The sequence below is a fragment of the Mercenaria mercenaria genome, unplaced genomic scaffold, assembly GCF_021730395.1.
Source record: "Mercenaria mercenaria strain notata unplaced genomic scaffold, MADL_Memer_1 contig_751, whole genome shotgun sequence".
Classification (NCBI taxonomy): domain Eukaryota; kingdom Metazoa; phylum Mollusca; class Bivalvia; order Venerida; family Veneridae; genus Mercenaria; species Mercenaria mercenaria.
Genome location: NW_026463650.1, coordinates 33,509 through 52,428, shown reverse-complemented (window position 1 = coordinate 52,428; position 18,920 = coordinate 33,509). Strand labels below are relative to the sequence as shown.

General features: G+C 33.9%; 1 protein-coding gene across 1 annotated transcript in view; it reads right to left on the bottom strand.

The window, feature by feature from the left end:
- LOC123543771 (E-selectin-like) overlaps positions 1-18,598 on the bottom strand; it is a gene marked incomplete at its 3' end in the record, with an annotated part of 37,093 nt that extends 18,495 nt beyond the window's left edge. The window contains exons 1-2 of the mRNA XM_053536105.1: positions 18,333-18,598; positions 2,974-3,056 (exon numbers count right to left, since the gene is read on the bottom strand). Coding sequence (XP_053392080.1) covers positions 2,974-3,037 — 64 coding nt within the window. The remainder of the gene's footprint in view (positions 1-2,973; positions 3,057-18,332) is intronic.
- Between the last annotated feature and the right edge of the window lie 322 nt (positions 18,599-18,920).

Sequence of the window (18,920 nt, the reverse complement as noted above, 5' to 3'; positions counted from 1 at the left end):
TCTAAGATCAAGGTCACATTTAGAGTCCAAATGTCAGATACAAGAAAAACTTTGTCCGGAGCATTTCTTCTTCATGCATGGAGGGATTTTTATGTAACTTAACACAATTGTACATCATCTTGTGACGGAGTGTCATGCGCAGGTCCCTTCTTTTGAATTACTTTCCTTTGTTGTTACATTAAATAGCTTATATTGTAACTTTTTCATTATTAATCGTAGGGAGAAATCGAGACCGCTTTTCTGTAGTACAACATGCATGTTACATCCAATTTTGAGGTGTATTTTGACCTATCTCTATCTGGTAAGGATTTTTTGTGGACTTAATTTTTTTTTCAGGTCAGCTTCCCTTAGTTTTTACTATAAATAACTTATATTTTAACATTTTTTTATAATTGATTGACCGTAGGAAAAAAACCAAGACCACTTTACTGTGGTAAAACATAGATCATACTTTTAAATATTAGGTGCATTTTCATGTATCTCTACCTGGTAAGGAGATTTGTGTGCAGGCTAACTATAACACATTTTCAAAGTCTATATATGGATGAAAATTGGATTAGATTTTCATCAACACTCAAATTGGTGAGACAGAAGCAACAACGACGAATCCTACCCGCTATACCTGTTCCGGCAGATAGGCTAGCTGCAAAAGAACAAGACGAAACGTCATTCAGAAGAGATATCACTGAGAACTTTGTTACATGTAGAAATCCAAGAAAAGTATAAATGACCAAAATAAATCACAGTTACTTGAAAAAGATAGATCATGAGACGACAAGTGATATCTTCAACCGCTGATCAAACACAATTTTATAAGCGTACGATCATGATTAAGCCTGCTACATATGATGGATCAGGATCATCGATAAATACCAGGGCTGCTTTTGAGGCATGTGCAAAAATAAATGGTTGGTCAAAACTAGAAAAGGGGCTTTACCTGTCAATGACTCTGCGTCAAGTGATGTGTCAAGTCATTTTCCATGCAGATGGCATATACAAATACGACTAGACTCGAAAACGAACTAAAGGTCCAGCCAAGTCTTAGGTGGAATTTTTATGCAGCGACCTGCTTCCACTCTAGTCCTACAAATGACACATTTCAAATGTGTTGTGCCCACAACTTCAGCCCTGATTTGCACAATATTACCTTTAGCAGGGTTGCAGTCAGACCCATCCTGAGTTAACTTTTCACAGCTTCCTCAGGCAAGCCTTACAACGAACTGTCATTTCGGATACATTTTTATTACATGTTTTAGCCAAATATTGTCTGTGACAGTGGTACTTTTACCCAGCGAGAACCCACTCTATGGCCTTAATAAGTTGGCTGTCTTTTTGTAGTGTATAGATATGAAAGTAAAGTAAGTTTAAATCAAGTACAGGTTGTTTGCAAAACATATCGTTCTCTTTTTCATTTATTTATAGGATTTTAATCTTAAAATGTTTTCTTTTCCTAAGAAAATCAACAACAGATATTTTGCCACTTTTTTCAACTGAAATTTATATATTTGAAACTTCCGTAAAGTGATGATATTATACTTTACGGAAATTAAACATTTTAAATTTTTCAAAAATATCCCTGGCCTAGATTAAATAAGAATATTTCGATTAATTCAGATGCAAACCAATTTGTGCCGTTATATGTTAACTAACACATTCATCGGTTTATATGTTATTCGAAACGATTAGGTTATTGCTTAGATACTTAATAAGAATTTTGCATTCAAAATGTAGGCTACAAGCCAGGGTTTCTGAAATCTGCAATTTTATTGGTAGCCCATTGGGCTACCAATATTTTTGTCAGGTAGCCCGAGTTTATTTGGCAATGGCCAATTCGGTTTATTTACTATGTGCTTCTATACTACAGAGGTTGGAATGATTAAATTATTAGAGGTTCCATATTTTTAGCCATACGCACATTGTTATAAATTTTGTTGTCTTTAATAGCAATTATCATTACACCTTTCCTCATTTTAAAAGATAAAACTACATTTATTTATACTGAGAAATATTCTCCTGATAAGTATTGCAACACGGCAATATAAAAGGAAAACAAATCAATATTTATAAACTTGCAAATTCCTTACAGCTGCATGAATTGTAATTTATCTCAAAAATATTTAAAGTTGACAAAATAATTATGTCTGGTTCTAAACATCTTATAATGTCTAGTTTAATAAACGGACTAGAACCGCGTATATTATAATGTCTGTCTGAAATTATGTATACTTTCTGATATTTTATTAAATCGTGGTCGATTATTTTGCATGTTAGGCAAGTATTTAAATTGAAAAGCATAAACAATCATTGTAAGCACTAAATTTCCCCAAATCAAATATCTGTTCTTTCTGATCCCTCGATAAATATTGAGGTCAGCGAAACTGAAATTACGCTTTGGCAGGTAGCGCTAAAATGACGTAATTTTAAAACTGGTTTGCATACTGTTTTGGACAATACCGATCAGCGACTTTGATGTAATTGGATCAGTCTAAAATATCTCGTGCACATGTTATTGTATACATTTGCCTGTGGGTACGATTAAACGGTAAATCGTTTGCCGATTGTGACATTAGGTGGTAAGATAATTAAAGCCTCGGGCGTGCATCCCTCGATAAACAAGGGAATTATAGACAACTAACAAAATTATATTTGAAGACTAGATTATTGCTTTCCGGGCATAATAGTGTCCGAAGTCCTTTGGCGCCATACATGCGACATTAGATAATGGTTCCAAATGTCATTTGCTTGTTTAAATACAAGACAAGTTAGAATCGACATAATATATAGAAAAACAATGTTGTAAAATATCAAAACACTGGTACAAGAGTACAAATATTTTGATGAATGTTTAACGTAAGTATATACCTGGTGGATGACAATGGTTTTAAGTATCTAGCTGTTTAGTATTTAATAATTGTCATAATACTTTAAAATACGTTATTGGACTGGGTGTCATAATATGGAGTAAACATTTACCTTGAACAGATAGTCCTGCTGACAACATCACAAAGAATATCCTCAAAACTGGACTTTTGTTCATCTCCGTTTTTTTTTCAGTACTGCAAATGATAATAGTAATATTGTACCAATTTTAAACAGCTTACTACTAAACGTACATTTATCTTTTATTTATTTTTGCCATTCTATTTGATATTTGATTAAAATAATATTTACCATTTAACACATAATAAACTGTATCATAAAACCATTAGTTAACTTGTTAAAAGATGTTTTTTCTTACCGTTTGATGAAAATAATATCATTATTCACGAAAAAGCTTGAATCTACTCCTTGAAATACCATAAAAAATTGTTCTACTTCGTTGATGACATAAACTATACCATGCATCATTACTGTAAACGCAAAACTGTTACATTTTTCTACACGTTTTGGTAACTGGAATGAATGCTTAAATGTTGTAGTATGCTGAAACAGTCTTTTATGACAGCCTAACACTTTACAAAATTTATGTAAGATATGACTAAAATGATTCTGGGTATAGCATGCAAATAATCGTTCACAGTTCTAAATAATTGATAATTTACAAAACAGTGATTAGTATTTTCGTAAATAGATGTAGTTGTTGGCATTTGCTTTCACCTCCGCTTGTTGCTACGCAACGCGATACGCTGAAGTGCCCGGATATCTGACCTGATTAATTAGACAATTTGGCAGTATTTTGAATGTTGTTATTACTGTTATAAACAATGTCCTCGATGGTATCTAAAACAGAGTAAATTGGTCTACGTATATATTCACCAGCTGGTAGATGAGCAAAGAAGTATTTATTTTAGGCCTGAATCGGTTCCCTAGACAGCCTTATTTATTTTGCTCTTTGGGATAAGCTAGTGATGGGCCGTAGGTCAGTCAACTATGGACATCTATAAACGACAGCGTCCTGCTTACTGCCTACTGCTAACAGCGTCTTGCTTACTGCCTTCTGCTTACCGCGCACCGTGTATAATTTACAAAAACAATCAAAATATTATTAGATCTGCCTAAAATTTAGAATTCTACTTTTGTTTCTCATTTAACTGCAGTTCTACTGCCTACTGCCGAACAATCGTCTAGTGATTATGACTGTCAGTTTTTTTGAAAAATTGAGTGTGCTATCCTTACCACAGCTCTGGGAGACAAGCAAAACTTTTGAAATTCTTAATTACTAGAGCACCGTCCGGTATGGGGCGCTTCACTGAAAAAGGGGCACTCAATTTGTGACAATTGCAAATACATATAGGCACAGACCCATGTCTGAACTAGACGAGTAACCTGCACAGCTGGTAGAGTCCATTTATGTTGTATGATGGTTTACATTCCTCATACTAAGTGGGTTGCCTGATACGTGGGACAATACAAATGGTTGGGCCATACACAAATTTCGATGAATTTACTCTGAACATAACAATAAAATTATGTTTTGCTGTTTTTGAGAACCTAAATGATAACTACTAGTATATCAAAGTATGGCTCCATTAAAAAGATTTAATGAAAGTAAATTGTAAAATAATTGCATGCTAATGAGCTGATTTGGGTCTAATTTGTTCAATCTTATCCTTGCTCATTAGGTGTTAGGTGTAGTCACTGAGATTTCTTTATTTTTATAGACTGGAGAATCCCTCGGTTAGAAAAAAGCAAAAAATATACATACAGAAAGCAGTAGACAGTAAGCAGTGTGCAGTAGGCAGTAATCAGGACGCTGTCGTTTGTTGTGACGTCCGCACAATGTTCGCTTTGTTGTCTTTGTTGTCTTTGCTATAAAATATGCGCAGTAAGCAGTAGCCGGTGAGCAGTATGCAATAAGCAGGACGCTGTCGTATATGGAATTCCATACAAAGCCGATCATAAAACAAGTGACAAAGTGACCGTATGCAAGCATCGCTGGCCATAATGTCATGCTCAATGCTTCTCTACATCAAAACTAAGCCGTCACAGAGTTGTTTTGATACATCTATACCGTACTCATAACCACCAGAGTGTACGCATGAAGACAATATTGATATTAATCATAAATTTAAGTCTGAAAACAACATGGTAGCAAGTGGCAAAGTCTTCTTGATAAAATCATTACAATCAGATCTATATATAGCCGTCAATCATTATCATCAGACTAAGATTGACTGTCATTCATTCATTCCCATTTAAGTACTTGTAAAGACATATTTGAATTAAATTTAGTACTACCATCTAGTAGAACCAGGTCTTTCTATATTTTTGAGCAACCCTATTTTCAGAACAGTTAAAAACCAATTATACATTTCCCCCTGGTACCCATATACAGCTGGGCTAGCTGAGAACACCGTGATAAAGTGCCTTGCCTAAGGTCAGACTACAACGTGAGTAGCCAGGAATTGAACCCGGGACCTTCATTTCCGTAGAAAAGTGTGTTAGCCCTCTCCATCAATGCGTCCGATTATAGATCTATGAAACAAATTGTATGCATTATTCACTCGGGCTCCCTCATAAAATAATTCCGCATGCATTTCACCACATTGTATTATGTTTATGTAGATAGACACGGTTCGGCTATTAATTCTTAATATTTAACATGTATCCATTTGATTGTCAGTTTAATAAATATTGTCAAGCTTTGCAAAGTTTGAACTAAACAACATTATATGCCTGGAACAGTATGAGAGCATTGTGATTTAGTTTTTATGAAGTCAAATTTACTCAGTTAATCAATACATTCACAATTTACTAAATATGTTGATAAACCTGCAAGAATAAAAAAATATAAATGTCTGTTTGTTGATTATTGGTAAATTTATAATAGTTGATTGATAGATACATAGATATTTAATCATTTGTGTTTACAATCATGGGGTTCAGTTCAAGCACAAGTCAGAGCCATGACAGATCATGCAACAAACCATTTAAAGGCCTAATTAATACTGTGGGAAATCACATTATCGATCCCAAAAAGTCCCTAAACCAAAGTTGTATTTAGAAGAACATGAATTAATTTCATAATATGATAAGATATGAAATTTAAATATACCAAACATATGACTAATGAAAATTGTTAAATTATTATGTAGTTGACAACAATGATAGATATCCTGTAATTACAAACACTAAGGAAAATAAGAATTCTCAGTTTCTTGAAATGCTCCAGATATTCATAAGAGGATTGTGTTTGAAATCTCTTTAGTTTTAGGATACATCTATGTTGCCATATGATAGTATATTTTAGATTTACAGCAAAAGTTGCTTCCATATTAACACATATTATTTAAATATAGTTTGGTTTAGAGATTATCTTGATCATGTGATTCCCCACAGTGAATACTGATATCTTGGGAAATATCGGTTATGCTGTCCTTCCAATATTACATTTCGTTTAGCGCTAACTATTGTGCATTATAGAGTTTCATAAATATATGTAAATAAATATTTCTTTTCCGGTAAAGCATACATAATCTGACTTGGCTATGAAAGCAAGTTTTGAAATAATTATATTATTAACAAATGATAGTGTTAATAATTATTTGGCTAAAATCCGGATTTTTGCTTAAAGTGATCTTTCTTTATGCTTTATGTTTTGTTAAATTAAACATAATTCTTAACCGTCTAAAACATACCAAATGAAGTGTAAAACGTATGCCGCTGGGAATCAAACGTTCGGCTGTTGTGGCAATAGTTTTCCTGCATTCTTGACTAATACACCACAGAGTGATACGCACTTAATGGATGTTGGATGTAAAGCTATATATAATGAAGGCAGTTCCGGTACCCCACTTTAAATGCCGTACAATTATGAGAGGAAACAATTATATCCCCGATTCACCAGTTTCGACGCATTTAACATGCAACATGGCCGCGCTTTTTCATTCAGTAACATACGTGACTCTTTTAGATATTGCATGTACACTAATCTTTTATGCATTGAGTCCTATCGATAACATCTTATTCTGAACAACTGACTGCCAGAAATCAAAAGGTAATCAACAAGTAGTGTGGTCGATCATACTTTTTTCTAACACATCTTTTTCGACGCATCTTACATGATACTTATACTTGTTACGAAGCTTTTGATTGGCTTAAACATTTGTGCAATCACTGTAAGTAATGTGCTACACCATAACTGTCAGGGATGCTGCAATAAAACTTGACACAAAAGCAGAAGCAAGTAGATGATCAATATTAAGGCCAAATGATATAAATAAATCTGAAAACATATAAACATTCATGAACATAAGGAGCTAAGAACATAAATAACCACTCTTTGTTTTAATACACACTGTCAGATGTTTTTTCTTTCATTTTTCTGGACTCCAGTGTTCACAGAGGAATTTGGCACATTTTGTTTTATACACAACTTTAAATGAACACAGTGTTCGCAGCCTACTTGACAAGTGTTAAAAAAGAAGTGTGTAGTAATGATCGCATTGATATATAATGTGTATACCTTCCAAAATAGTGCATAAAATAATGCAACTACACATGTCACATGGCATTGATGTGACCTTGATATCACCAAAGACGGCTACAGACGTACAACACAATTTCCAGTAACTTTTTTAATCTAAGCTTCCACAGGGACGTTTTTAAAATTGATGAAAATTTGCATTAGTAGAAACATTAACAATCATGTATAGGGTAAATGTAGGTTAATAAATATCTTCAAAATCTTAACTTTCCAACTTTTTTATCGATAAAATAAACTATGATGTTTTCTATCATTAGACCAAGTAACTACGTCATCGGAAACCCGAAGTTAATCGAGAACGAGGTCAAAACAAAAATGGCATCGAAATAGGTGTGTGTAAAATTACGTGGTGCAATTATTACAAGCCATATTCTGGGCCTGCTGGGACCCATCCTCATGAAATCTCACCTTACACATTTCACCTGAAAATAAAATGCTTTTTTAGCTTTAATCATTGTAAAATATAAAGAATGAAGATTAAAAGACAGTGTTTGTTTGTTTGTTTCTTTTTCTGGTATAAACCACCTTTTTCAACAATAGCTTTTTTTTAACCAATAAGACCTTGGTATTATCCACAAACGAATAGTACTTATCCACAAGAAACAATTTTAAACGTAAATGCCAATCGCGCTTACCAAGCTGAATTGAAGAAAATCAATCATTTAGTTCATTGTGAGTTGTTAGCCAGGCAAAAATTAAATATTAATTTAACCATGTAATTATGTTTTTATTTATTTTTTTATTTTTCAATGTCCAACATAAATTAACCTCAACTTTTGTTTAAGTGTTTCTTTTTCTTTAAACTGCTTTCATTTTCCTCTCGTATCTAGACAAATCTAATCAAATCTTCATACAATATCAATACTGATATTTGAATTCATCCAGTCAGAAGTCGTAATATTGTAATATATTTTTTTTGTTATATCCATACCTTTAATTTTTCATTAATATCCCTGCAATCAACTAGTACACACATTTTGTTTCCATTGACGTCAATATTCCATGATGTTTATCCTAAGTTTAGCTGTATTAGAGATGACGCGGACTGCGGACAGCGGACTGCGTACTTACAGTAGGGGTTTTCTCAAAATATTTAAAGGTTCGCAAAAGATACCTATGGTATATATGTTTCTTTTACCTATATGTAGAGACTTACCCTAAGCCCTCTTTACACAAGGGAAACAATCTGTTTATATAGTGAAATTGTTTAGTGAACACCGTTTGTTAACCCTAATCCTGTCCATGTTATACCAGTGCAATGGAAAAGTAATCTATCTATGTTAAATGCTATGCATGATGAAACAGTCATGCATTGAACAGTCCTGAAATTGATTTCTTTGATTTTCTCATATTTCTAGATGTTTTTCTCATACTTTGACGCATATATATTGATAGAAGAGATTGTTCTCTTTCCAACAGTAACCTTGTCAGTATATTTTACCTTGTGAAATTCTGTGGGTTTTGACTTTTTCAAAATAATCGTCTGTTTGTTGACAAATTTTACCACAGAAGATGTCACACTTTCCCCAGGGCATTAAAATATTTGATATTTACATAATTTTCTATTCAGGTTGTTAATCCTTAGAGCAATTATACATAATTAAGCATGCTGTTTTCCTGCGTAGAGGTAAAAAGTGGATGGTTTGCATGGAGTACTACAATGTAGGTGAATAGTCACCTAAACCTACAGTAAAGTCATAGCGGAGTTGTCTCCAGTTTTTCCAAATATTTTACCCTGGATCATTTTTTTTCAGCTCAAATAACTCTTTTTCCGAAAATGATATCTGAATTTTTTTTTCATACTACATACTCTGATGCAGTTAGCTATACATATATATATATATATAATAGAAAGTTCCTACTTGAAGTTTGTATTTTTAGTTACAGTGCCTACTATATGGGTAGTTACTTTTGCTTTCTCAATGAGTGTATTGTGATATAATTATCTGCTAATACAATGCATACGTTTGAAAATATATGGATAGTAAACAGGCTACATTTAATCGCAATTTTAAGGTGTCATACGCTATTACTTTTAGTTCATCTCACATGTAAACGAGTCAGCTATATAAATGTCTACATATAGGATGCCTCTTGATTAAGCTTAATAGCGGTACTCTGTCGCATTATACTTGCCTTTAGCATGTTCTTCAAATATCCGTATGCTATAACATTTTGTTATGATATGGAGACATTTCTTATGCGCGACGCTAACGACTTCGAGCCCCCAGTGCAATGATAATACTTCATCTTAATATGTTCATGCATTAAAAAGTCAACTTGAAACGTGGATGTGAAGATAACGCCGATTCCTATAAAAAACAGTTTGGGTTTCAGTTGTGTCCATCCATACGGTTCCTAGACTTGTATTTCCTAGCAACAGCATAAGAAAAAAACTGTACAAAATATTATTGTGAAAAAAAGGATACATTTTGAATAAAACATACGTCCGTTTAATTTTTGATGCATAGTATAAATACCGTGTTCTCGTAGACTTCTGTACTGAAAAAGTCATTGTTTTTCATTAATTTTGATAACTGTTGAATGTAACATAAAATCATGAGAAGTTTAATGAAATATCTTAAATGATTAAGTTTAACACTTTGTCAAAATAAACGGGAAGTTCTCATACATTTATCTTTCATCCCTGTCGAAACGAGATCCGGTATATTACCATAACCTAGCGGCAACATCAGCATGTTTGAAAATTAAAAAGAAAGAATATCCACTTCTTAATAACATGATCTGATATCAGATTTTGAAGACAGACTCGATCTTGATTACTGAGATCACGCCAAGACTGAATTCCTGGGCTTCTGTTTTCAAAACATTTTGCGTCTCAGTTGAGTTTGATAATGAAACATTGTCATTGATATCAATATTGCATGTTAAAATGTAAGATTTAAATTCATGACTATTTTCAAGTGGCTATTCAGTATGGATTGTCAGTCTCAGCTGGAATCTAATCTTTAAGTACCATAAAAACTAGCTGTCATCTTTTCAATCTAAAACCCAGCTGAGACTGAAAATTGTTTTTGAAGAAAAGGCCTGAAAAGCGTCAAAGGTCAAAATTCCGATTATATTCCAAACATGTTTTATGGCCAGTAAATGCATAGAATTGTCAACGAGATTATTTTTTTTTTTGAATGAGTCGACTGCTATGACGCCATTTGAGCAATTATGTGCAGTCATTTGATACAACAGGCTTTGACGTCGAAACTAGCCTTTTATCATTATTTACAAATAAAATCTGGAAAGTAGATCCCTCGCAAGCACCGAGAACAAGGCAACTAGTGAAAATTGCAGACTCGGCTTGATTGAGTCTGTACAAAACCTTTTTAGTCGAACACATGCAAAAAAGGGGTATGTGTAGATACTTGTCTTCAGGGAACTTGAACAAAGATTTAAACTCATGAAAACTCAAGGTCTATATTGGTTTAAAAGTTCATTATGTAGCCATCACGTATATCATGGTAGGGTGACTGGGAGTACTGAATGAATTTGGAGGGTTTGAAATGGTTAAGAATATAACAATATCATGCGCGGCTTATTTTTACTGCAATGCATTACAATATCACGCATCGTACCGTGCAATTCAAGATTGTGCGTCGTACAATAGCATTTCAGCGTCGCGCGTGCTATAATACAAAAGCCCCTGCTCCATATACACTACATGTATACATTTTTGATACCAAAAAAAGTGGTTGTGATCTCCTACCGTAAGGGTCGGTGAACCTCTTGCCGCGCAGGGGGAGAGTGTCTTTCTCCTCACCAGAATGTCACTGGTTCAAATTCTGGTTTATAGGGTATGTTGATCGTTGAATCAACAACCGTTTTCACTGCTAGCTAGAACCTCACGAAATTGACATAGAGCATATAAATAAATTGCAGCACTTCAAATAAAAACGAAGTTTGCGATACAGGCCCCAATTTCACGAAAAAACTTAAGTAATTACTTAGTTAAGTCTGTTATTTAAAAGTCGCGCTATTGCTTAAGTTACTGTTATTTAATGTTGATTTTTTTCAATAACAATGTATTTAGAGATAAATTATACTATGGTTAGTAGTATTTGTCTGCAGTACTTATTTCAGTCACGCAAATATGATATTTCTATTTAAGCACGATATATTGAACTTAAGTATTTGCTTAAGTATATTTCTTATTTCTATACTTAGTTTTAAGTAAAATTCAGAACTGTTGTGTTTTGATCTATGAAATAGTCATATACGGTCCTGTTATAGATGAAAAAGTCAAAATTGAAAACACATAAAGGGCAAAAAGAAGCATTTGAAATAACAGACTTAGTTAAGCAAATACTTAAGTTTTTTCGTGAAATCGGGGCCAGATCCTCTAGCTTCTTGTTCATAAGTACGGTAGTCGAAAGATTTGAATATACATTAATCAAAAAGCGATATAAAAGGTAAAAGGGTGAAATATTTTAAAAATTGCCCCCCGCACTGTTAAGAAAATATATTGGTAATTCATATACAAGAAAACGGATATTGATCAATCTTATAGCTGTTTTTTCTCAGATATTTTAAATGAACAGTATTACGGCATACGAACCGGATGGTAAATACGCAACTGTTCAGTTATGCATAACTTCTTCATATACAGTTTGAGAAAACCCCTATAGTAAGTCCGTAGTCCGTGGTCCGCAGTACGCGTCAAAGTAAGCTGAAAATATCTAATTGTTCGTAGTCTAAAAACTATTTCAAAAGTTTGTTAACAGCCGGCTAGAAAATAAATAACATGATTACTGAATTTTAATGTAACAGAATATATATAGGGATAAAACAAGTACGAGCATATTGACAATTAACTAACTGACTTCAAAAGCAAGTTTCACACTCAATCAGAAATAAAAAAAAAAATCAGTTGCTTTTGACAAGTGCTACCAAGTACGAAACTTTACGATTTCCTTTAAATATTGAATTGATTTAATACTTTTGGTTGAAAGATATCATATCTTAAAATTATTTTTGCTAGCATTTTTTTTATCAATATCACGAGTAACGTACTCGAAATTTATGGCTTAATTACTACCTGTGATATAGACTATTCGGTTGCCTTTTTTGCCCTGAGAAAAGTCAAATGCAATCATTTGAACAATTTTGGCGATGATTTTATTTTAATGCTACAGACCAAGTGTTTTTTCTAATATTCACAGAGCAGTAAATGAGAAGAAGTCATTGGTTTTGTTTCCTATTTTTAGCTCAATCGACCCCTTAAGTGGCCAGAGCCTCCAATAAACAAAGAGGACCTTATATTGATGCTACTGTCTATCTTTGATAAAAAAAAAAAAAAAGCCTCCTGCGGGACCGAGTGCTCTAATTTGACGAATATTAGCAAAAACATGTGTAAAACGTTAATTCGTCATTAGATTAATCGAAAAGTGATACATGAAGGAGATTATTTTATCTATTGGAAATGTATAAAGACAAAGAATTTTGATTTTATTGGAAATTCGCTGTTTCCTTAAAATTTCTCTCAACTATACGTTGCCAAATACATATACCTGTATTAATCCAGATTTAAAAATAAATGCATGTCATTCGTATAATCTAAGCTGTCTGGTATAAACTGCGCATTTCATTTTAATACGACCTTGCATATTTTACACACAAAAAATCCACTTACGGTATCCGTTTTTCCTTGTTTATCGAAAGATACTGTTTTTATAGTGCAAGTATCGGGTAGCAACTATTTGCAAAGTCGTTGTAAAATTTATCCGGGTTCAGTCTGTGTCACAGATTTACGCTAGTTCGGAACTAATTTATAAGTCCTCTTTCTGTATACACCCGTCCGCTATATACACCCGCCCGCTTAGCTCAGTAGGGAGAGCGTCGGTATACGGATCGCGAGATCGCGAGTGCAATCCTCGGGTGGAGCGTATGTTCTCTGTGATGATTTTTTAAAAATATATTGTGTCTGAAATCATTCGTCCTCCACCTCTGATAGTACATGTGGGGAAGTTGGCAGTTACTTCCGGAGAACAGGTTTGTACTGGTACCGAATCCAGGAGCACTGGTTAGGTTAACTGTCCGCCGTTACATGACTGAAATACTGTTAAAACGGCGTTAAACCCAAAACAAACAAACAAGCAATCTTTCCGTATAGATGGGCATTTGTCCAATACAGATCTCAATGTATCTATTAATTAGAAAAAAAATAAAATCTCAATGAATTTTAAACAGATGAGAACAGCAATGTATCCTCAGTTTTTATTTTGTTTTTGTTTTGTTTAGTGGACATCTACATCATTCGTCTGAACACAAACGAGCAAGTAAGAGCTTAAATCATATAAGTCACAAAAATGATAAAACTTATCAACATGTTTCTTTTTGGGAGAACAGAGTGCAACTAAACTAATATGAAGTGATGTATTCCGACAGCCAAATAATGTTGTGTATACACAAATATAAATGACATTTGGGAATCGAACACGGTCGCCGGTGATGCAATTCGAGCTGCTTACTACTGCGCCCCTGACCCTAATCTATAATCTACTTTAAACCCCTTTAAAAGCATAAAGCGATCGTTTAAGGTAGTAGCAAACTTTCCTTTATTAAAGATATTAATGTGATATAAAAATGTGTAACTGCAACATTTCCTGTAGAGATACTCTCAGCTTGTCAAATTACTAGTCCACACGTGGAGACGTTTTCACATAAAAACGTTTATTTGATATTGTCGTTCAAGGAATTTTTTTTTATATTTCAGCAAGTATAGGTCACATTACCGCTAAAAGTCGTATAGAGATACCCTCAGCTTGTCAAATTACTAGTGCACCTGTAGAGACGCTTTGATATAAAACTTTGTGAAATATTTGAATATATACCGATATTTATCTTTACACTCGACCTCAGTTGCTGCTTATTCTTTATTATTTTACAAGACTAGTTCAGGAATCAACGGAAGCCTATTAGGGTCGTGTTGACTAAAACCTTGGACTTCATAACTTACCCTAGAACTTAGAAATTAGAACTTAGAACTTAGATCTTAAAACTTAGATATAAGATCTTAGAACTTATGTATTAGATGTTCCCATACACCCGGAAAAACGCCACATCGGATCCAGAAAACCGGATGAATGGTAAGACAATTTTAGTGATTTAAACGAATACGTACTTGCTGAGATAAGTTTGTTCAATGAGAAAGATCGAAACAGTTGAATTATCCAGCAGTTCCGTACAATAATCAACTAATGAAAAGTCTTGTCTTCTGCGTGGTGTTTTAGGAGGGTATATTTATATACAGTTGAATTATATATATATATATTGTATGTAGATTTATATACGGTTGACTATGGAAAATTTCGTCTCACAGCACATCCTGGGGGCTGGGGTTCTGACATCTCTGTGTTGTTCTGACATCTTTTGTTATCATGTCTATGACATCACATGTACTATGTGCAACATGTTATTGGTATTGTAGGAGGACAAAAAGAAAACAGAACTTACTGCTAAACAATTGAAAACGAAGGTTACAAAGTAAAAGTCGCACTTTGGCTGGGCGAACTACCAGAAAGGGAAGTTTCGACTAGTAACATCTAAATATGGCGCTGGCACTCGGGGTGTTTTTTTATGAAAAGATATTCTACAGTCTGTTGAAACAAGTTTCGAAATGGCAAATAATGTTTTTCCCTAATGGCAAAAGCTATTTTGATTTGTTGTCAGAAACGAATACTTGTTTGAGTACATTTAAGGGTGACGGGATGGAAGCATTTCATGACATTGATGATGAGAATAAGTGTAGTCTCCAACAACACTTGAGATCAAATCAAATTTTTTCTCCTTAGTTTTATGATTACCTTAGAATAAGGTCTTTGGACATAATTGCTGTCACAGATAAAAAGGAAGAATCTTCTAAAGAGGCCTCTCTGAAGATTAGTTAGTAATGAACAGCACAATAATACAAGGTATTGAATCTAGACAGAAACTAAAATGGATTGAGCTGACTGAAATCAAAAAGCAGATAAAAATCCATTTTCAAATTTTAAGAAGTCAAGTTTTCTTGTAAATTGAAATGTGACCAGAGGAAATATCAATCAAGTATGCAAAAAATAGTCATTCTATGACAACTCTATATCATATTTGGGTTGGTATTCAATGACAGGATGTTATGAAACGACTTCAAAGAACACAACCTTCGAGGAATACAATCCCTTCCTTCCTGGATGGATTTCGGATGGCAAATGTGTCAGTTGGTGGAATAACGATACACAATGCACATTTGAAACAAATGCCAGTGATAAAACACAAAATGCGAACCTTAGTTAGATGATATTGGTACCGGTACCCTGGTACTTTGTCTACTGTATCTTTCAACTTCAATTTTATAATAGGTGACCTCTGACTGTGTTTGCTATTCTAAATGCTTCCAACGATTACTCTTCTACTTCTTTTTTTTATTTGAGTAAAGCAGATATTTCAATTGTTTCACTGGAAAACGAGAAGTTAATTTTCAGGCTGTCAGGAGTCTGTTAGGCCTAAAAAATTTGTTGTTTCCTGTACCATGCTAAAATAGGGTTGGTATACTATTTGTATTCTGATTATTTTATTAAAGGCGACTTTGCGGAAATTATTTTTGTATCAAAAACTGAATACAAATAAGGGGTTTATGCCTTTAGAGCATCAGTAAGATGGATTTTAACACCACTGGCCATGGTTTAAAAGTAGATACCTTTTACAGCCGGCACACTAGTAAACCTTTGGAAACATATGATGCCATCAAGTGTAATAATTATCGTTTATTAGATTTGTATCGAGAAATATGCACGAGTTCCGCAGCGGAAATAGTGTGCCACTTCAGAAACGCAGTATCATTCCGCGAAAGAACGAGTGCAATTTTCTCGATGCAAATCTAATATCCTTCTAATTCTTGCGCATTTTACTTAGAAATATTATATAAATGATACTCATTTGTTCTTTAGGATGAGTTAAGCTGAAAATATCTATGCGAAAGAACTTTTATACGCAACGTTATACATGAAACTGACGTCACAAATGACGTCATACGCCCGATATGATATTTGAAAGTCAATATTGAAAGCTATTGACGTTTAAATTAGACAGAAACTAAACGGAGTTTATAACAGTGTATGTAATAAAAACCATTTACGCATACCAAAGGTTTACTTTGGTTCCCTCGTTAAACTTCTGGCATATTTCGCCGATATTTTTAGTTTTGTTACATTACAGGTAAAAGGTTATTTATCTATTCATATATAGCAATACTTTAATTAGATCCTGTATGATCATAAATTCGGCGTAATAGGCTGAAACCACTCCCTGTAGTACTTACGCATTCTCACCAAGTAAACGAAATAAATAAATCTGAGATTCGATTCGGGACTGTATACCTCCTAATCTAGCAAATGTTAACAAACACATAGACGCGTATACATTAATTAATATTGTATGAATCTAATGGAGTATTTGGGACATTTGGCAACTGAAATGAGAAAAGACATACATTTGCCAAGTTAATGATGCATATTTAAAAAAAATTGGAATGGGGTCCCAAAACACCCATTATCATACATGGTCCTTTGTAAACATACGAGGGGTGTTCCAATAATAATGTCATTTGTGCATTATTTCGTGAATATCGTGCGCTATGTACTCTAAACCACAACGGGCCGATAGAATAATCACAGAAGCATTACACAGGTGAAAATCTCGCTCACAATTTCACTAACATTGATACAGTGTACATAACTTTATAGCGTATTCATTACACTATACATGAAATGACTGGTAGAAGAGCTACAAATGTGCTTGAAATTAGGGCCTATATAAAAGTTGGTCGTTACTGGGCATTAAGCCTATGGATATTCATCGTGAGGTGTGCGACATTTATGGGGAGGTCAAATGTCTCACAGATCTATTTGTAGGTGGGTCGTCCTGCAACAACAACGACGAAAAGCAACATACAAAAAATCAGTAATATGTTGAAAAAAGATGCCCGATATACCGTGAGGGATTTAGCACGGTTGACGAACATTTCTTTAGCACGAGTTCATGGTATTTTAAAGAAACATCTTCAACACAGGAAAATAAATGCAAGATGGATACCCCATTTGCTAACAGACGAACAGAAGAGAACCCGTGTTGCAAATGCTAAAAAGCTTCTCAAAATGTATCCCGAATATAACAAAAAACTTTCGACAACCTCGTTACTGGTGACGAGACATGGGTATACTATTTTGAGCCAAAGCGGAAATGTTCAAACAGAATTTGGGCCGCTAAAAATGCAAAACGTCCAAGAATTGCCAAGCGACAGCGCACGGTAAAGAAAGTTTTGTATGTGATTTTCTTTGATGATAAGGGACCAGTAATGCAAATCCCGGTACCAAAAGGCAGACCGGTAACAGCAAAGTTATACAAAAATGTTGTTCTGAAAAAATTAAAGTCCTGCTACAAACGCCACCGCCCAAGCACAGTACTCAAGTACGTCCGGCTTTTGCATGATAATGCCCCCGCTCATAAGGCTAGACTTATGACCGAGTTTTTGGCATCAGAAAAAGTTATTGTCCTTCCGCATCCTCCATTTTCACCAGATCCCCTTGTGACTTTTTCTTGTTTCCAAAACTCAAATTCCAACTGTCTGGAAAGAGATACAAGTCGCGAAATGCCCTTGTAACTGCAGTTTATCAGTACCTAATGGGTGTACTCATTAAAGAACATAAACTCTGCTTTCAAAGTTGGATTGAGCGACTCAAACGGTGTATTCAGGCAGTTGGAGAGTATTTTGAGGGCCAGAGAAATTTAAAATGACGAAAACACTTGTAGTTTAGCAAATCAAAGGCAAATGACATTATTATTGGAACACCCCTCGTATATTCCACCCCCACTCCCACCCTCCAAATAAATATACCGACATTTTTAAAGAAATACTCACATCAGAAATATCTCTCGGAAACAGAAAAGCGTTTCTCAGTTGATTTCTCACTCGACAATATTTCCACTGTAAATATCAAATTAGTTTTTATTACGTATCATTTAATCGTTCATCATTTGATCTGCAGTGCTTTTCTATCAAATCCACACTTCAATTTCTTAAAATTTCTGAAATTTCACTAAACTTGATAGATAAATGATTAAATATGTGTTTTCATGACACGAAAATCAACTGTACACCTAATAATCGTCTGATGCAACACTTACTGTCTGGACAAAATATATTTAGCCAAATATAGAATAAGTTACCCAATGATATTTGTTGTATGCAAATGATATTAAAAACTTACAAAATAAGATACGAAAAACATGGTTAAAATCTAAACTAAATTGAAAATATTTGCTACAGTTATAGTTACTGTACAACTATGATAGTTGTGTTCGTATGAGTTGATCTTTATACTTTTTTACGGATATATATTACGTATTCCCCAAACTCCCGATCATTTTAATTTACGTGATATATACCTCTCTAAATTATTAACTGATTTAATTTAGACATAATTTATAGCAAAATAGTGTTTAAACA